Raw genomic sequence first — 21666 nt, 5'->3', positions numbered from 1 at the left:
ATTAGAAAAAAGTAACTAGTATTGTACATTTACTCCATGATGGCTGTGGTATTACCTACCTCACTAAAATATTGCTTTAATTCTGAGTGTAAATGGTACAATTTATTACGATATGATATACATGATGGCGCATAAAGCCAACAGTAGGCGACACACCCAGGTATAAATGTATCACTATCAATGGAAGATGTGCTAATTTTATTGTATCAATATAGTCATACTGATTCATTACAATAAATGTATTATATTTTATTTGACTGCACAAAATAAACAAAAGTGGTATTTTCAGTTTCCCCACATACGTCACCCGGGGATAATCTCGCGTTAGCAGGGGGGCCTGGCCAACGCGAGACTAATATCATGGTGTCCAAAGGGAGGGGATGGGAAGCAGAAAGTGCTAAGCAACCAAAACCATAAAGATAAAGGGATATAATTCATCTACACAGGTAAATATCACCATGTCATCCTCTTTCACTTCACTTGCTCGCCCTTGGCGACGTCTCGCGCCTGGCCAGTGGGCCAAATGAAACTTTGTTCCGCTCCAAATGCGAGGAAGATACGAAGCTTTCATCCGTCGACAGACAGTAAAGCAGCTAGCATCATAGGCTAGCAGGTTAGCACAGCTATGTGTGTGAGTGTGTGTGTGATGTATGTTATGTAGAAGCTAGTGTTGTCAAACGGAGCTAGCTGCCAGCGGTGGAAAGTAACTAAGTACATTTACTTTAGACTTAAGTACTGTACTTATAAGTACAGTTTTGAGATACTTTCACTTTACTGGAGTGTTTCCAATGATAGTACTTTTACTTCTACTCCACTACATCTGAGGCAAATATTGCACGTTTCTTTTACTACATGACAACTTTGTAGTTACTTTGTAGATTTATTATTACAAAAAACCTACATTACGAAACATAAACACCACTTCAGCCCTGTCTACATTTTGGCCATTTGAAAATGCGTCACGATGCAACCATTGTGGGCTTGTAGGTCTGCTATTTTCAAAAGATTAGCATACATTTGAAAACCTGAAATGGGACATTTCATTCTGCATAGTGAGTACTTTCTACTTGTGATACTTAAATTACATTTTTGATGTCAATACTTCTGTGGTTTTACTCAAGTACTTTTTGAATTCCTGACTTTTACTTGTAACAGAGTATTTTCTACACTGCAATATTGATACTTTTACTTAAGTAATACAAAAAAAATGGAGTACTTTTTACCACCACTGGCTAGCTGCTTTAGCTAACATTGGTTTGACCGGGGGAGGAGAGGAGAGGAGGGGGGGGGGGGTCACTCACAATGTGAATACAGCATGTATACTATAGTTAAATGACATTATTATACGCATGGAATACATAATAATACGCATGCTATAACGTTTATACAGGCGTCTGGGCGAAAAGAACTCAGAACATTCATGATTCACCCCCCCTTCTGACATTTGCAGTTTAACCTGGAGGTGTTGCTAACATTATTAGCACATATTTCAATATGTAACCTCAGTGCGTTTCAGAAATAATTATTTATGTAATATCTGCAGTAGAATTGTTTGGTAAACGATACTTGGTGTTTTATCACTCAGTATAGGGGATACAATAATTTAATGTTGACATGCTGTGAGCCTCATTGCATTTCTTTCTGTTGACATTTGCGACAAGTCAAGTGTAGAAGAAAAGCGTTCTGTTAAATGGGGTGGGAGGGAGTGAAAATACGTGATTTTGTGTGTGTAGCACCAGCCAAACTGGGACTGTTTCTGTTTCCAGTGAGTGCTAGTAGCAACCACCAACAGTCCCGTGACTGACTGTCAATGAAAGGAGAAAGTTCCAGTGATCATGGTGTTAGTTTAACCTGGGTGTGGAATGGATCCTTACGGGTCGATTATTTGTTTCCATTTGGCATTTGTACTCTGTCTCAGGGTTACAAATGGGTTAGGGTTTAATTGATTTTGATAATTGATTGAATACTTTTAACAGTTTGCCCCAAAAAAGCTCAGAGGTACAGTTCCATGTAAAAGGATGCTAAAAGGATAACCCCAAGAAAGCGCTCCAGTGGGACATCTGTCAGCAAACTAGGTTTTATTCATCACCAGCTTTATACTCTCTTAAATAAGGGTTTTTAAGCAGGCTTTAACGCTGGTGAGTAGAACAGAATAGAATATCTTTATTGTAGTCCACCAGGGTAGAAAGTCGTCTTTGGCTTACCAAACAGAAAAACAGCAGCATAAAAAGCAGTGCAAGCACTTAGACAAACATCTTCCTCCTCCTCTCTTCTGTAAAATAAATAAATCAAAACAAACGTTGCTTAGATTAGACCCACTTACTGCCATTTGCCAAGTTCAGAGTCAGACCCACTTTGGCATTTAGTACCAGAATTGATGTTTGAATGTGAAGCTGAAAAACAAAAGCCTTTTGTGATGATCAAATGCTGCATATTCAGTCAGTGCTGGGGATGCTTTCAAAGAGGTCGACTACCTGTAGAACAAATAAAAGCAAACAAGTTGGAAAAACGTTAAGTGAAAATAAATGTTACATATTTTAAAGTTACTAGGCCATTCAGCAGGCCTAGTAAGTCAGGTAATAAGAATGTGCTGTATTTTAGAAATCGGCTTCTGCACCCAGAATCACAATTACTATAACAGTTTTAAGGTAAACAAACACTACTGGATACTTGTATTGTACAGCTGTATCGTTCGATTTGACCATGCAATTAATCTCCTATCGGATAATCATCCAAAATGTATATAGAGCGTCCCTAGTTTGTTGAATTGCTGTACATTGTTATCTGAGACCTTTTCAGTCATCATGAAACCAGTTTTGTATTTTAAGGGTTACATTTGACTCAGCCGTTCAGTATTATCACTATAGCAGCCAGTGGATCTTTCTGCTCATGCGCTCACAGCCTCACACACAATGTCTCCATAATGGACCGTCATGCTGTGCCAAAATCTTACTGATATGATTTTATAAGAGATCAGAGAATACAATCAGGTGATCAACTTTTTTACTTTTTGTTACTGTCTTATGACTTGATCGTGTGCTCCTCCACTTCTAAAGGTAGAGATCGCGTGAGCGTGCCAGCCTCTGCACCCAAGAGGCAGCCGGGACCATGAGCGAGAATGGCCCTCGTACGGAGGCGCCCATGTACTTTGAGGTGGAGGTGGACGGGCTGGGGCACGACGCAGAGGACGAGGAGGAGGATAAGATCCACTTTGACAAAGACGACGACGACGACGACCTGATCGCGGAGCCCTCGTCGTCGTCCAGCCGCGTGTACGAACGCACCACGGTGCTCATCGAACAGGACCCCATCCGGCTGGACGAGGAGGGCGAGGAGGACCACCACTGTGGGGGGGACGAAGACTGCATCACCTTCCTGACCGAGGGGGAGGGCGACGGAGATGACGAAGACGGCTTCATGGCCGACCCGGACGGCATGTCACAGGGTTACGTGCACCACACCATCTCCGCGGACCAGATCCAGTTCATAATCAACCCCGGCTCCACCCCTATGCCACGCAACATAGAGGGGGCCACGCTCACCCTGCACTCTGAGTGCCCTGAGACCAAGCAGAGAGAGGTGAGGCCTGAATGAACTTCATTTCTATAGTGTGTGTTTATGTTTGGCTGTGTTGTGGTACAGCGTTACAAAACGATTCCTCCTAATGTGTTGATATTTTACTCTGGAGATCTCGTCAATTCTTAATGATTCTCTTGGTGATTTCTAACTACCACTATTTCAATCTTGTGGCCTATAGCCACTAGCCTGACATGGGTGATAAAGGAAGCTTTTTTATGGCACATTGGTTTTCCAAGCATTATGAAAAGAGTGGCGTGTTTAGCCGTTTAGCCTTTGGAGCATTTTGTGGTGTCATTTTATGATTTATGATTTCAATGGATGTTATAAACGATGAACAGAGAGCACAGGTGCAGAGCAAACCTGAATGTGAACTAGAAGGATTGAATTAAAGCTTTCATTTGCATACGCCCAGCCCGCTGCTATTGTTCCCTATGAAATTCAGCCTCTCTTCCCCTGAAGTTAGGGCATTGAGCACACCCAGTGAGTTCATGGCCAAAGAATGCAAATTATAATTGTGTGTCTCATGCTAAACTAAATACTAATAAACCCTTTTGTAAATCCCGCCCCATTCTGCCCTGTTACTATGATGGGACATTAACCCTGGGCAGATTGTTTTTATAGTGGAAGTGGATGGGATTTGTTTTTCCCTTCATAGCCTCATTACAGCTATATAAAGTACCAAAGGAAAAACACCTAGGTGATATTAATAAAAAGGGAAGACAAAGGTACAGTAGTTACATTGCAAAACAGGGGGTTTACCCGAAAATATATGTTTTAATTTGTTTAATCCCAGTGGGACAGAATCCTCTTTGCAGATTCTTTTATAGTGGTAGTGGATGGGATTTTTTTTCCCTTCATAGCCTCATTACAGCTATATAAAGTACCACAAAAAACACATCTACGTGATATTAATAAAAAGGGAAGAAAAAGGTACAGTAATTACATAGCAAAACAGTAGTTTTCCCCCGAAAAATAAATGTTTTAATTAGTTTAATCCTCTGGATCAGAGATAGAAAGAGAAGCGCATTGCATCTTGGGTACTAGGAAGAGGACAGAGAGAATGTTTCTCCTCACATAATAGGCTGGCTTTTCGTAATTCTGCCCATTTAAATTATATGTACCCAATCGTGACTCTTAGACCATTGATAAGGTACATGTGAACTAGTTTGTTGAAGCTTATTCGTTATGATGAGCGAGATCGCTTGACGCTTGCCGTCGCTATCACCGTACCGGCCGATCTCCGTGTCGCGCACTGCGGACAGTTGTTGAAAGCCACATTCAATATCCACTGCACAAACTCCACCCCCGATAGCAAAAAGTGAATGTTTTTTTCTGGTTGGCCAGTCAGGGAGTCTCAGGGACCAATCAGAAGGCTGACAAACGGTCTATTGATGGGGTTAATGGCCAGACAGCTCTCTATCTTCTCATATCCCTCCCAACATACTGATCAAAGAGTTGCATTGTATTCCGTAGTTGCCAGCTTTAGAGGGTGCTAAGATTTGCGTATTTCCTTTTAAAATGCAAACTACTGCTGGTAACAGACAAATTACCTCAGCCATAAGGGCTTCAGAATCCGAAACTAGCTAGTAGGGATGAGACTATATGAAAATTTCATATCACGATTATTGTGACAAAAGAAATAGTGATTTACGATATAATCGCGATAATCAAAATCCATTATCCTGGGGTGGAACATTTGCCAAAAAATTGCCGATCTACAAGCTCACAATGTGTCGCAACACGTTGTGAGCTTGTAGATCGGCTCATTTTTGAGAGTTAAAAAAAGACTGTATCAAGTACGTATATAACTTTTACCAAATATAGAGTTTAAGTGGTACCGGATTTGCAGCTCGGCAAATAAAAGGTGAATTGATCCCAGTGCATGATGGAGGACGACATCACGATAAATTAAATCTCCACCATACGATTATCGTGAGTGTTTTTTATTGCGATAAACGATAATATTGCTTATCGTCTCATCCCTATTCCTGGTTGTCGCCCAAGTCGCCCTGTTCTGTTGTCACCATGTTGTCACTGTTCTGTTGTCACCATGTTGTCACCCAGTGGCACTGAGGCCCACTGTGTTGAAGTTGTTATTGTAGAGCCTTACAGAGTTATACGTAGTTGTGCGTGAGTGTTGCACACCGGAAATAGACGATCTACAAGCTCACAGCGCATCGTGCTGCAAATTTGCGATGGCATTGTTGATCCGCTCTTGTCAGTGAACACAACTAAGCATAGATGAGCCTTTAGTGCTCTGTTGGATTGCATCCAGTCCTCCTCGCTATATCATGACATGCACCTGCATTATCTCACTATTGAAGGGGATTGTTGTGTCCAACTTTGAATAAAAAGAAGAAAGAAAACTAGGACATACTCAAAGCCAAAGGTGTAATATTACTCAATGCGTGCCGTGGTTCCCTCATTGTCCCCCACATGCAGACTTTCTTATATTACATTCTCTTTGCTGTCCATTTAGGCTAAATCTTTGAAATGTTATATGTTGCATATTCTCAGGCAGGCTACTGATCTGAACTTTTCTAGATAGAAAATATCTTCATCCCAAATTAACATTCTGACTGTTAATCTTTTCTGCTGGTCACTTTCCACAGCAGCCATAAGTACTGCTGCTCTTACTATAGGCCTTATTATTCATACATTCATATATAAGAGCTGTACTTAACCTTGGGGGCATTGCTGTTCATTTCGCTCTGCTTGTGTGAACCTGAATAATAAGACATGCAATACATTTCTCCCATCATAGATGTTGGCAGTGAAAGGAATGTCTGTCGCAACGACCTTTTATTTACACTTTTACTCTATAGGCTTTTATTTATTCTCCAACAAATACGTATGTACATTATAATACCATAATTGCTGGACTATACGCCGCACCTGAATATAAGCCGCACCAGCTAAATTTAGAAGAAAAAAATATATATCATAGATGTGGCAGTGAAAGGAATGTCTGTCGCAGCAACCTTTTATTTATACTTTTACTCTATAGGCTTTTATTTATTCTCCAACTAATACGTATGTACATTATAATACCGGTACATATGTTGAGGGCCACAAGGGGAATTGTTCACATACTTAGATCCGATCCATATTTAATTCAATTCAATTATGTAATAAACAGCTAGAGGACAGGATAAGTCAAACATTTTCTACCGACCTACACAATCCCCAATGCAATGCAACGTGATGGCTATTCTCTACTGACTGTGGAGGAAGTGATGTGAATCTCTCTTCATCTCCCTTCTACCTTCTTTCTTCTTTGCGGTTCCGTTTGCTGTGTCTGTCTTGCAGGGGATTCACTTCTGCCCTCACAGTTTCTTGTGGGATTGCACCTTTTTGATACGTATGTTTTAGCATCCGTACATTTTCAACATGCAGAAAGACAAATTAAATGAACTCGGCATAAACAATGGCCTAAAACATTGGTTCTCAACCTTTTCAGGCCGTGACCCCCAAAAGAATCATATTTGAACTGGGGACCCCCCCCCCCCCCCCACCCTGGCGAGCACTAGGAGTTGAGGCATTACATTTTGTATAACACTGTTCTATTGTGAAAATAGCAGGTCTACATGCTCACAACGCAACGTGAGGCGTTGTGAGCATGTAGATCGGCTATGTTCACAATTTCTGCCTCTATATTTGACAATTTGGCCAATGTTTAATTTGTCTTTTTAGAGGTATTAAAAAGTCCTTAAATTATCATCACTTTAGAAATGTGCAGATACCCTCTATACACTTAAACCTTATGCTGGTTTGTTAACTGAGTGACAAAAGAGCTCTAAAAGTTAGAATAGGTGAGCACAAGACCGCAATACGTCATAAAAACCTAGACTATGCCATGGCGCGCCACTACGTGGAGGCAAACCATGGCTCAGCCGCATCTCTTAAATTTGTTGAAATAGAAAAAGTCACTCTACCCCCTAGAGGGGGTGATATTATTAAAAAACTGTTACAAAGGGAAGCGTTTTGGATATACACTCTCAATGCAGCATCTGCTGGGGGAGTAAATGACCAACCAAGCCTATCATGTTTTTTGTGACCGCTATTTTCACCTTAGTTCTTTTGGGGCCCTTATGTGGATGTAAAATACCCAGAACTTCAATATGTGTCATTACTCATATTGACCTTTTCAGTGTTTATCAGGTAAATTAACTGCATTAATAAATGAAGAAACGACTATAAAATAAAAATGTGTGGATATCTCTAAAATCCCACAGTCCTTAATACCTGCCCTAATTAGGGTTAACACTGACCGTATAGTTACTACAGTATTTTCTGGACTATAAGGCGCACCTGACTATAAGGCACACTGTCAATGAATGGTCTAATGCACATAATAGACGCTACCGTTGCGTTATGCATCCAACAGATGGAGCTGTGCTAAAGGGAATGTCAATGTCAATGAATGATCCATTTATAAGGCGCACTGGACTATAAGGCGCACTGTAGTTTTTTGAGAAAATTAAAGGCTTTTAAGTGCGCCTTATAGTCCGGAAAATACGGTATGTATTTATTATATGTATGTATAACTGTCTATTTATGGTGGTGGTTATCTACTTTTATATGCTTGTTATTTCATTCTCTGTATATTTATTATGAAAAAATGGCTGTCACTGACATCACCAAGGGGAGGGCCTATATATACCCTCCCCTTTTAGTGTTCTGGTTGACTCTGAGGAAGACTAAACGTCGAAACGTCAGTCACCCTGTCGCTCTAATAAATGAACGTGCAGACCAGTTGAGTGCTCCATCTTTTTTATCTGGGTAGTCATTTTTGAAGTGCCCAGGTAATATGTCTTTTTGACAAAACAATGTTTCTCACTAGAAATACTGTTCATACAAAACAGTGTGGATTGGCTTCAAGCCAAAAAATAATGAGCCGGAGGGAGTCTACCTTTCTATGTCTATGGTTTCACCGCCATGGTAACTGTCTGTCTTCATGCATCTAGACTGAATCGTGCCAAAGTTTTGAGGAAAATAAACTTGATCGATAAATAATGAGAAGAACATATTACGTGTGCTCGCTTTCAGCAAGCCCACAATTAAGTTAATCATCTGGGGACCCACCAAAATAATTTGGGCCCACAGGTTCCCGGCCCACAGGTTGAGAACCACTGGCCTAAAGTATAGTATAAATGGGCCTGTAGGGTCACAGTCATCACACTTGGACACGTACAGTAGATAAAGATACAGCTGCTTAAAAAAAACCACCTTAGGTAAAGCATGCTGGGCAAAACAGCATTGTTTGCACATGAAGCAGGACTGCTTGTATATCTGAGTGATGAAATAATAATTAACGGACACAACATCTGGAATTGGTCAAGTTGCTGAGTGCTTGGTTTGATATACTGGGTCTTATGGGTCAAATTTAATTAAACAAATCTGTACTATTTAATAACACAGTTATTAATAGGGATTCTGAAATCTGTCATGGGCCTCGCCCTCATTTCCTTTTGTCTTTTCCAACCCTAATGGTAGCTGTGAATCTAATCATTATGCTTCAGTTTATAATGCTGACAATCTCTGTTCTCTCGCACTTGGTAACAATGATTTCATGAATGAGCAAATGTACAGTGACAAATGGCCCAAAATTAAGTCAAAGGGGCAAATTATTCATGACAAAATGACCTAATGTATGTTTCAGATCATGCTCGTTCTGCAAAGCTACGTGAATATGTCAAGACATCACAAGACACCTTGTTTTGCATTGGTTACTGTGTCATGTCAAGTACGCAATTTGTCAGTAGCCTCTGAATTAGCTTTTTCAGACGTTGGGGGGGTTGTGTTTTTTGTGGAGGAGAGGGCTCTATCCGGAGCTTCCACCTCCCTGGCTTTGTGCTCTGACAATGCAAGCATGCGTTTTTCTGAGAAGAGAGGAGGCTGCTTTTATTCCTGTGGCCTCAGGGCCTTTGTATGTGAACATAGGAGACTGCCACAGTGCAGTCGAGTGGGGTGCTGTGAAACCAAATCGTCTGGATGCCTTGCACAGGCGAGGGGGGGCGGGGGTAAAGTCAAGTCACTGCTGTCACTGCTCCATGTGCTGACAGGTGGTGAGTCACCAAGTGTGTTCCTCCATGAAAGGTCACACTGACTCAGTGGTTGTGGCGTCCACATTTTGCCATGCCCCCTTATTAATTGGCTAAATCCGGATGTACGTTTCTCCCTTATCTCCCGGGATTTGTGAAGTTCTGCATAATATAAAGCTTGGCCGGATGTTGGCAAAGACATATATGGCTAACCCACTCTGAAGAGCCTCACAACGATGCCCTTTTGTACATGCATGTAACAAAACTGAAACTGAATGTCTTGTCATCAAATATCAGCGTTGCTGATGCTAGCAGTCTCTTTTTTTTGTCAAAAGAACATAAAACACCATTGTTAAAGTACAACTTTAGTTTTTTACAACAAGGGTTCATATTTTAGGTTGTAATTAAAGAATATAAAAGATGAGTGTTAAAATGATTTCATTTACTTCTTTCTATTGTTTTAGAGATTCTTATTTCAGTGGTTGGGGGCATGCGTACAAGTGGCTAAATATGTCATTTTACACAGAATAAGCCCATTCCCAAGATACAACGCAACCTTTCATGGTTGGATGTGACTTATGGGGGCTATAAGTGTTACTGTAAATAGCAATAAAGAAACTCCTGGCTTATTGTGTCTAAAAAGACATATTTAGCCACTTGTATGCATGCCCCACATTTTAGCACGGTAAACGCGATAAAACAATAGAACAAAGTAAATGAAAACATTTTAACACTCACTTTTTCTTTTCTCTAATTACAATCTAAAATATGAAACCTTGTTGTAAAAAAAACAAAGTTGTCCTTTAATTACCGGTACTCCTCCTCTCCTTTGTGTTCCTTTCTCTCAGGTGAAGCGTTACCAGTGCATGTTTGAGGGGTGCACGCGGACTTACAGCACAGCTGGCAATCTGCGGACGCACCAGAAGACTCACAGGGGCGAGTACACGTTTGTGTGCAATCAGCAGGGCTGCGGCAAGGCCTTCCTCACCTCTTACAGCCTCAAGATCCATGTGCGCGTCCACACCAAGGAGAAGCCCTTCGAGTGTGATGTGCATGGCTGCGAGAAGGCCTTCAACACGCTCTACAGGTTAGCTTATGTTTCCTTTTGTTATGTAGCACACTGAGATTCATGAAAAACGAATATTTTAGATGTAAACGATTGCTGTTACATGTGGTATGAGAGAGAATGACAGAGCCATTTTCTGAGACATTTACAAATCTAGAAAGAACCTCCCTGTGCAACGAGTGGTGCCTGTGTGTCATTTAAAGTGCTTCTGGCACTTGTCTTTCGAACAATGTAGATTATGTATGTTTAATAAGATGTGAGCTGCAACTAGTATAAACCACTAGTATAAGCCACTGTTTGAACTAGTTGCAGCTTGTCATGAATCATGTGCTTGGTTTATAATTTTTCTTCACCTGTCCTGTATTCTCATGGGAGCTGTCGGTGTTTCGCACAGGATGCGTATTTTGTTATAAATAACCATTCAATTGCTTGCTTGATGTAACCAGCCAGCAGCCAACTTGTTCTTAGATTTTGGTATTGAATCGTCAGCCATCACAAGCAGAGGTGATATGAGGTGAACTGAAGCATTGCCACTGGGAAGGCAGTATTGGTTCAGTTGCTACGACATCCTGCCTGGGGCTTGATAGAACGTTGCCTTATTCATTGACTCCCTTTCAGGGTGATTTCTATTCTAATGCCAGCCGACCAATGCTGCCCTGCTTTCCTCTCCTGTCCAAGAGCGCCACCACAGAGATTTCCGATGCCTGCGTCATTTTGGCACGGAAGTCGTGGGTCTTCTGAGTTGCGTGCTTGCCAAGTGTGTCAAACAAATGTTTGTGGATAAAAGGTTATTGTGAAAAGTATACCGGTGAAAGATAATATGAAAGAATAACTTGTTTAATTGAAAAAACTAACTGCAGTCTTCTTAGGTGGTCTTCTCTCTGTAGTCTATACCAGTGGTTCTCAACTTTTTCAGGCTGTGACCCCCAAAATAATCATGTTTTAACTGGGGACCCCCTTCCCTGACAAACACTAAGAGTTGAGGCATTACATTTTGTACAGTATAACATGGTCCTATTGTGAAAATGGCAGATTTACATGCTCACAACGCCTCGCGTTGTGAGCTTGTAGATCTGCTATTTTCACAATTTCTGCCTCTAATATTTGACAATTTGGCCAATGTTTAATTTGACATTTTAGACGTATCAAAAGTCCTTAAATTCCACTTTAGAAATGTCCAGATACCCTCTATACACTTAAACTTTATGTTGGTTTGTTTACTGTTGAAGTGAGAAAACAATGTTTCACATTAAGCCAATCATCTGGGGACCCCCCCCCCCCCCCCCCCAAAATAATTTGGGGACACCCCTGGGGGTCCCGACCCACAGGTTGAGAACCACTGGTCTATCCGCCTTCCCCTCTGTGTTTTAATGAAGCACACTTGCTTCTCCCCACAGACTGAAAGCACACCAGAGGCTTCACACGGGCAAGACGTTCAACTGTGAATCAGAGGGATGCACCAAGTACTTTACCACGCTCAGCGACCTGAGGAAACACATTCGCACTCACACTGGAGAGAAGCCATTCCGGTGAGCAATGCCAAGTCCATGCCGGGTTTTTAATAATATCTCACTGGGGAGAGGAGCGCATCTGTTGTAGAGCAGAAGGTCACCGTTTCATTACTTTATTAGTCTATTCTGTTCCTTTAGGAGAAAGTTATTGCCAGGATATGGTGAAAAGTTCATATCACTATTATTGTGACAAAAGAAAACGCGATATTTACAATATTTTCACGATAATCAAAATCCATTATCCTGGGACGGAACATTTGCCAAAAAATAGCAGATCTACAAGCTCTCAAGGCGTCACAACGGAAACGCCTTGTGAGCTTGTAGATCGGCTATTTATTTTGGCAAAGACATTCGATAGAGAGTGGGGGAAAAAGACTATCAAGTACGTTTATTATAAGTACCGGTACCTTTTACCAGTTATGGAGGGTTTAAGTGGTACCGGATATGCAGCTCGGCAGATAAAAGGTGAATTGATCCCAGTGCATGACGGAGGACGATATCACGATAGGACGATATCACGATAAATCTCCACGATACGATTATCGTGAGTGTTTTTTATCACGATAAACGATAATATCAGTTATCGTCCCATCCCTAATGGTGATACATTTTAACCTCTGTCATCTGATGCATCATTCAGTTGGCTTGTCCTTTATACCGATGTAATTGCCTTCATTTAAAGTAGCAGTCTGGAACTTCTTTTGTGTGTGAATAAAATGTTATTTTGAGCAATTTGTAGTAGACTATATAAAAGTTAGGGTAAGTGATATTTTTTGTTTAAAACAAACGGTTGTCAATTCAATTACATTTTACTATAGTGCCAAACTGCCAAATCCCACTAGCACTACCCCTCCACTAGCACCACACGGTGTTTGCCTGTATACCATAAATGAGCTTTCGTCACATGATGAACTACGTGATATCGGATCGGTAATACTTGCGCCAATACCTCAATCCAGCATTTTAGGCTGTATCCGAATCCAATAATGGTATCATAACAACTCTTGAAATGTCTCTCTGCTTGTGTTGATGATTACGTGTCTCTTTACACCCCCAGGTGTGACCATGATGGCTGTGGCAAAGCTTTTGCTGCGAGCCATCACCTAAAAACGCATGTAAGGACACACACAGGTATGTTAATGGTTCATTTCTCCTCCCTCTAAAGTAATGGGTCACAAAATGGATTTATGACATCCTATGTTGACATGTTGAGATTGTCCCAAAGTGTATGTTGACTTAAGTGTCTGTGCCTCAGATTCAAGGTGAGTCTTAAAGGACAACACAGTATAAGCCCATTCCCAAGATACAACACAACCTTTCATGGTTGGATGTGACTTATGGGGGCTAGAAGTGTTACTGTAAATAGCAATAAAGAAACCGCTGGCTTATTGTGTCCCCATTCCCCACATTTTAGCTCTGTAAACTCAATAAAACAATAGAATGAAGCAAATTAAAACATTTTAACACTCACTTTTTCTTTTCTCTAATTACAATCTAAAATATGAACCCTTGTTGTCCTTTAAAGAGGCCGTGCCATGATACTTTTGTACTTTTTCTGGTTGTCATGTGTTTATGAGGTTGACAGTTCTTCATTAAAACCCCTGGTGTGGGGTCACCACCCACCTGACAACCAGGCATACCTAATGAACTGGTGGGTGTGGCCACCTAAAAAACAAATTTTAACTCTTTCTGTACACTTTTTTGGAAAAGATATTCCTCCTAGTATAATCATAATGTTTTAGGAGGGGAAGAAATCATGGCACTGCATCTTTAACTCTTCACCCACCCTCTCCATCTAATTAGCGACTTTAAGCTCGATTTTTAGGACGGCAACGCCAATCGGACTACGGCTGCTATGACGTAATCGCCGTAGCGGTGAAAATGGTTGAGCAAAGCCCCGGCGGCGACGGGGTCCCACCCCTTTCACTGAACGCTTTGGTTCCCATGGCGACGCGTACACACAGCAGACGGAGTAGGCGCTACGTGGGAAGGGACCTTCTGCCGTAGTAGAGACGGCTGCAGCGACGGCAGGTTTATCTATCGAGCGCGGATCATTTCCGGTTACCGTTGTCATCTGCCGTTGCGTTGCTTAAGGTCGCTATTGTCTATCACTCACTCCCTCCCTCCATGTGTCTCTCTACTCCCCATAGGCGAGAAGCCGTTCAACTGCACAAGTGACGGTTGTGAGAAGACCTTCAGTAGCCAGTACAGTCTGAAGAGTCACGTCCGAGGCCATGACAAGGTTCTTACTGTCCACCTCACCACTCCGCTTTCTGAAGTGAGTCACTCACAGCACCACCACAACTCACCAGAAGATTTGTCTTCCTGATTGCTAACTTCACAGACCCTGTTTTGCATACAGTACCAGCTCTACTGAAAAAGGGGTGTATATGTTTATGTATATGTACATATACATTTTTGCTGAAATTTGCAACAGTGCATATCGTCGCTGTCGGACAAAAAACAGCTATCTCCATTTTCAACTTTTTATTTTAGTTATTTATAAATCAGTGCTATTATTGAATATCCTTTAACCACCTAACTCCATTGGATCCTCAAAACTATCGGTCAAACCACATAACTCCAACTGTGGAGTTTTTTTCCATCATTGATTAGATTGATGAACAGCCAGAAAAGAAAAAAAAAGGAAAAAAAAAAACGTATCTCCACATTAAAACCTCCTAACTTCACTTGAGCTGTATTTGGGTAAAATGATGATAATACGTATAAGGACACTTTGAAGTATGACAATATATAAAGTCACCATACCAACTTTGATGAGTCAGTATTGTTGTTCTAAAAAAAGAACATTTTGTTTTTTTAAGTTAATATTTTGGACATAGATGGTTTCTGCCTGACAGCAAAGATATGGTGTGTGATTTGAAATGTAAGCATATCATGTGAACAGTTATTTAGTTAACATGAATTGACTATCTTATAACCTATGTTCACGGGCTACTGTACATAAGAGGAACAAAGGGCCAGCCCATTATTAAACATGGCGTTATGTGGATTTATGTTATGTGTGTTACTGATTTGATTAGTTAGCAGCCGGGAATTGTTCTTTGGTGCCATTTGGAAATTGTTTGGCTCTGTTTTCCATCTCAATCAGGCTTTGTGATCGAATTCTTGTCTCTCAAGACGTGGCTGGAATAATTTGGGTCTGTTTATTTTTTATTACAGGATGCAAATCACTCACTGTGCCTCAGTGACTTGAGCCTCATCTCCACTGACTCTGACCTCCGAGAGAGCATCCATAATGTAAGTCTAACTGTTGCCTTACAGCTGTTGTTTTTATTTTTTAAGCTTTGACTGCTTCAACAAAGGAATTTTCCCCAGCTGAATATGCTCATCTTAATGGCCAAATTAGACATTTTTCCAACTGTCTGCTACATGAAAGTGCAGAACAGAATAGATGCTCAGTCAGTGCATCGTCACGCTGCTGGCATTTCCAGCATAGCGTAAATATGTGGCGCTCCTACTGAAAACAGTTAAAAACATACACTGCTCACTGGGGAAAAAAGCACGTTGGTGAACACTAGCATCCCTGTTCTTGTAACGCGTTGTGAGCTTGTAGATCGTCTATTTTAGATTCTGATGATCAAATAAAACGTAGGTTTTATTATTTGTTGCTAACAATAATTGTGTTCCAGGCTCAGAATTTGGACCTGAACAATGTGACTCCTGTGAAGATCTTTGAGCTTATGTTCCAGAGTCCAGAAAACAGTGTCAGTCAAGACGATGCTCCTCCCAATGGCAAGTACTTTTCAAACCCCTGTCATCTTGAGTTGAGATGGAATGTGATCTTTCCCTACTGACCGCAGCTTGTTCTCCTCCTCCAGAGAGCCCTGGTGAACACTTAAGCCTGGAGACCGCTGCTCAGCCAGGAGTGACCAATGCCTCGCCTCTCATCTCCTTCACCCTCAACCTCAATCCTTCAACCTCCTCGTCCTGTGGTCCCCACACCGCCCCGGTCCTGGAAGCTCCATCACAACACAGCCATACCTCTCCAGCTTCTCAGACCTCCACCTCTGCTGCCGTCATCAGCAAAGCAGTTGGCTCCACGCAGCCTCCAGCCGCCTTTGTACCCATAACAGCCCTAGCCAGCACTCAGACAGATACGCCAGATATGCCTGCCCAGCCATCGGTCCAGGCTCCAACCCAGGCTAACCCCCAGCAGCATTACGTGGCATTGCCGCCCGCGTTCCTGCAGCCAGGCGCCGCCCCTCAGACTGCTCCTCTCACGTCCCCTGCCGTCTCCGCTCCCACTCCCGAGGTGCCGGTGCAGAAGAACGTGGCGCCAGGCGCTGCTGCTGTTACTGCTGTCGTAGCCATGTCTACGGATACTCTGCCCGCGGTGGCTATCCCCGTGCCTTTGGCCCCCAGTCTGGCTCCCACTCCCGCCACCATCACCATTGCAGCACCCACACAGAACCTGCTGCAGCCCAGCCTGGTCATGTCCGACCAGAACCTGCAATGGATCCTCAGCAGTGCCGCCAACAGCCAGCAGAACCCGGGGGAGGTGGTGAGTAGCGCTAAGAGATTTGGTGTAGTAGAGGGAGGGGGGCGGGGGGAGGAGTGGGCCAAGGATAGACTCCTGGGGAACCCCCATAAACAAAGCATAAGTGGTTAAGTATGGGTTGCTAGAAATGCAGGGAATTATCAATAGTCTTTATTTGTCCTAATCTGAGAGTTCACACCAAGAATGATAACTATATGTCACTTTAAAATGCGTACTAACTCGAGTCCACACCACAACTGTAACGACAACGATAGTGGTGAACGATATCGTTTGGATCACTTTCAGAGTGATTTGATGAACAATAGAAACACTGTCAGCCAAACTAAATCCAGCATAAGCACATCTGTGATGCAATCGGTCTCACCCTCAGTCTCAGAATCAGTTATCGCGCTTGGTTTGAACGGCCCTTACATTTTAGGGTTCATGAGGTTTGGTTTCTGCGACTGTGGTGACCCGGGTTGTTAAATGTTTGTTCACAGACGCGTCCAGGAGCTCCAAAAGTAGAGAAGGTTTTCTTCACCACAGCCATACCAGTGGGAGGAAGTGCAGGTGAGATTCATGTATTCCTCATTGTGGTGTAGCTTCCAGCCAAAAGGTTGTTAAATTGTAAATTCATCCAAGCTTTACTTGGATTGGTTTCAGTGTTCCGGATTTATACCTGGGGTGTTGGAGTCGTTGAGTTTCTGTAACACAACACTATGAAATGATAAAAAGACAAATAGCACATTTTTCTTTGCGTGACTCTGCATTATTACGATGTATCATGGTGAGTAATACGAGTTACTTGGAATATATTGCTATTATTCAAACCCTGTTTCAGTCGCATGGATATTCAGAAGTCATAATGAAGCAGTGTCAACTTATTTTATTTGAACTGAATGACTGGCTTCAAGTTATGCTTTTTTAAACTAACATATTTTCATCTTTTGTCTTTTGCGATGATGACAAACCACAATCCCAGGCAGCTCAGTGCAGCAGATTGGTCTCAGTTTGCCGGTCATCATCATAAAACAGGAGGAGTCCTGCCGGTGTCAGTGTGACTGTAGGGACGCTAAGGACAAGAGCTCAAAGAGCTCGGCCTCCACGGCTCCAGTTGTAGCGCAGCAGCAACAGCAACCTCCAGACCCCCCTCCTCCACCGCTGCCGGCCCCCGAAACCCCACAGCGCCCTGTGGTCCCCTCGTCGCCCTCCAGCTGCCTCCCCCAGTCTTCCTCCAAAGTGGGTGAGGTCGTAGGACTAGGAATTCCCCCCTCTTCCTCATCCTCTACTTCCTCGTCAACTCAGACTTTGCCGGTGGTGATGGGAGATGCCGCCGCCATCCCTCCCCCTCCATGTGATGGATTATCCAACATGGACGTGTCTGAGTTCCTCTCCCTGCAAAGCCCTGAGACGGCCGCCAACATCGAGGCTCTGCTGCTCGTCGCAACTGACAACTTCAGCATGGTCACAGACGGCACTGGCAACCCTTGAAGGGAGACGCCTTTTCAGGGCCACTGGCGCCGGGCTTCCCATCCTTCATCTGCTTGTCTTGTGTCTGTTGCGCCCACGCTCCGCTAGGGTTGGGAACCAGAACCGGTTCTCTTGAGGAACCATTTCCAACACTGGGGAACCGGAACCGCTCCATCACATTTACATTAACGGTCCCACATTTTCCGTTGCTCCTAAAAAATTATGTATTCTTCCTTCATTAGCGCCTATATGGCTGCGGGCAAGTGACTGGAGCTGTGAGGTTACCTGTCCTGCAGTGAGTGAGCGGAGAGGGCAGAGTGTGAAATGCACTCAGATCTCAGAGCGAGTGTTGAACAGGGAAAATAAATCAAGTGTTGTTGCACTTCAGTTAAGCAGGGTGAAGACAAGTCTTTGTAGATCGGTGACTTTTTGCGAGTTACACAGTTGTCCTATAATGATGTATAAATTAAACATCTCTTGATGCACCGTGTCTTGACTATACGAGTAGTCGCAGTCCCCCAGCAGCCTAGTGGTTAGATCATCTTCTGTGTGAACTACTACTGTACATACAGAAGCTGAAAAGTTGTTTCTCTATCCCCCAGGGCTCAACATTTCCGTATGGTTGCACGGTAAGCGTGGTTTATTGCATTGCTAATTAATACCTGCTAGACCACGTTTTTCTTACTTCATATGGACAGTCATTAGGATGAGCTGAAAATGTGAGCCATAAATTAAAATCAATCGAAATCATCAAACTGGAATTAGAAAGGAAATATACAGCAGTTGTAGCCTGAGGATTTTACTGTGTACTGTAGGTTACTTTGGAAATAGTATAATAATAATTACTTTGCTGGGAATAACGTTATGAAAAACTTAAAATAGTGTCACGTTATATTTTTCTATATGTAGAAAGTAGTCCACAGAAACTCACACAACCATGCTCATTTTCAACTTGAGGGACTAACTCAAACAGCATAAGTCAGACTACAGTTTTAGAGATTGTGTTGCAAATATGCAGTAATGTCCATTCATTTCAATATCTGTGTCTCTTTACACAGATGTATGTTCATATTTCAAAATTAAAGGGTAGAGCAGTGGTCCAAAAGCTCTTCAAACAACAAGAATGTTACAATAATTTACTTGTGCTTGTTTAAAAGTATCGTTACAATCCTAAAGGTTCCCAACCCTACGCTTCGCAACAGGCCTCTAATCCACTCATTCTCTCTGTGAATGCCCTCTGCTGTGTTCCTGTGTTTACTTGGTGCGCTGGTCACCTTCTATCTGCAGTGCATTCTGTTCCGTCTGACATTGAGTAGAAAATATGAGGGCTCTTATCTGAATCCATTTGTTCCTTGGTTCCATGTCCTTTTGTTTTTAGCTCCCATTGGCATATTGCTTATGAGGGTTAATACGAACTGACACAGAAGAAATGGCAACTGGTAATGCATTCCTGTGACACACAAAGCAAGGCAACAAGCTATACACAATACCACTGGTGTATTCTGAATTGGCTTTGGCATTTATGTAAGCACTGAAATTTGAGGAAGATTCCATTTTGACCTGGCTTGAAGCTCATATACATGAGCAAAGAAACAAAAGAAAAAACTTGAGTCTGTCTATCCTTGTACTGTACTAAGGGAAAGGGTCCTATCAAATGCTTAAAGCTGGTATGCAACTGACCAGAATGCACTGTATGCTAAATTAATTTGTATGGTTATCAAGTACAGTTCCCTGCAGGAATTAGCTGGAGCTGTCTGTCCATTCCCTTGAATGTCCTCCATACAATGCCAATATATGAAGTAATTTCCTCAGTATTTTGTTTTTCTAGGAAGACTTGTGTACTCCAGAAAATGTGATTTCTTAGTGTTTGTGCTATTTCATTTCTTTGCGTGTATGTTCATATAAGCAGAAAGGAACCTGTGAGCGAATCTGCTTGCCTTTTTAAATTAAGGTAATACATCAATAAGTTGCCTATAACTTTAACTAATATTTAATTTGTACATTTTAATTTATTCAAATTCTTTATTCTTTAATTATGCTTTTTTTTCTATAAAAAATAGCAGAAACAAAATCATTGGTTATTAATTTATTCTAATTACCTTTCTTTTGTTTTTAGTTGTGCTTTCTGTGTCATGTTACTGATTTTCTTTTCCTCCTAGAAAAGGTATTGTTGCTTAAAGCAAGTTTCATATGAAGAAACAAAGCACCTAGACTTCACAGTATAGTAGGCAGCCCTGCTCGTGAGACACAGGCAAAATTGACTCTTTACACAGCAAAGTCTTGAGCGTTAATTAATTGAAAGTGTAAAAATGGACCTGTAAAATCAAAGACTCAGGATCTTGCTGTGTAGGCAATTGCTGTCAACACACCACATGTTTTTTTTTTTTCTTTAGAATTATAAACCCACTCAGGGATGCATTAAGTCATAACTGATTTTCTTTCCCTTGATTTTGTTACTCATTCAACATGCACATTCTCACCAGTCTGACACCACCCCCCCTTAGCAGTAGCCCTACTTTTTGCTGCACTCTTCCCTGCTTATTGCACAATAACTTGTTTAGTAAGGAAACCTGACGACTTGTCAGTTGGAGCTGTGGCACCACTACAGACTTTGTGTACGACTGCTATAAAGGCGCGTTTAAACTGGGGGGGTACGGTCGGTCAGTGTCCCGATGATGTGTAAATACAGTACATTTAGTAGTGTGAGCATCTTTTAAAAAAACAAAACATGTAGATTGTTTTAGAATTTGTATTTTTGTATAGAATTTTGAATTACGTCTCAGAGGTGTGGTGGCTGATGTAAGAATACCCTCTTTCCCTTGCATTATTTCCCCCTAAGCAGGCAGTCACATTTTATGCAGAAAAGAGATGTTTTTGCCATGGTTAGTTGAAAAGCTCTGCAAGCCTATGGGATTCTGTACAGTCAGTTCTGTATATTAATATTAAATTGTACACAACACATAGCCTCCTATTGAAAGAATAATATAACATTGTATCACATGGGACACAATGCAATGATGATGATATAAAAGATAAGGCATAATGCCCTATATTTGACATGTAGAGCTATTTGGCCTTACACCGCGTTAACTCCTGTTTTACAAACCTCCTTGCCTTTACAGTCTGCCTCAGACTTGCCATTCATATACCCCTATGCTCAATCATATTAATGTAATCTCAGTCAATGCCATATATTGGAAACCCCACTGATATATTGAGAAGAAACTTGTGCAACAGAGTGTCGATTTGCCTAGACTCCCTAGAGAAATGTTTTTTTTCCCACTCAGCTTCTCAAAGGTCTCCCAAACAATTATGTGGAGGGTTTTTTGGGAGACTTTTGATATCAAATATCACTGCTGAGAAAAAGAAAACTGATTTGTCATATATCTGACAGTTCCAGGCAGACTAACACCGTACATTTCACCAATCACCTCTAATCTGCTGTATCAAAGCAAATTTGATATGTTAAAGGAGTAGTTCACCCCCAAAATGACT

General features: G+C 41.9%; 1 protein-coding gene across 1 annotated transcript; it reads left to right on the top strand.

Moving 5' to 3' along the window:
* The first annotated feature begins 368 nt into the window (after positions 1–368).
* mtf1 (metal-regulatory transcription factor 1) lies at positions 369–21666 on the top strand. The gene is made up of 11 exons (XM_080741276.1): positions 369–446; positions 3057–3579; positions 10472–10710; positions 12087–12218; positions 13258–13331; positions 14351–14478; positions 15384–15461; positions 15854–15956; positions 16043–16725; positions 17202–17271; positions 17684–21666. The coding sequence occupies exons 2-11, from the start codon at positions 3109–3111 to the stop codon at positions 18190–18192; spliced, it is 2487 nt and encodes an 828-aa protein (XP_080597402.1). The 5' UTR covers positions 369–446; positions 3057–3108; the 3' UTR covers positions 18193–21666.

The sequence above is a fragment of the Nannobrachium achirus genome, assembly GCF_963921795.1.
Source record: "Nannobrachium achirus genome assembly, chromosome: 2".
Taxonomy (NCBI): Eukaryota; Metazoa; Chordata; class Actinopteri; order Myctophiformes; family Myctophidae; genus Nannobrachium; species Nannobrachium achirus.
The sequence above is the reverse complement of the archived record's forward strand: the minus strand, read 5'-3'. Positions and strand labels throughout refer to the sequence as shown.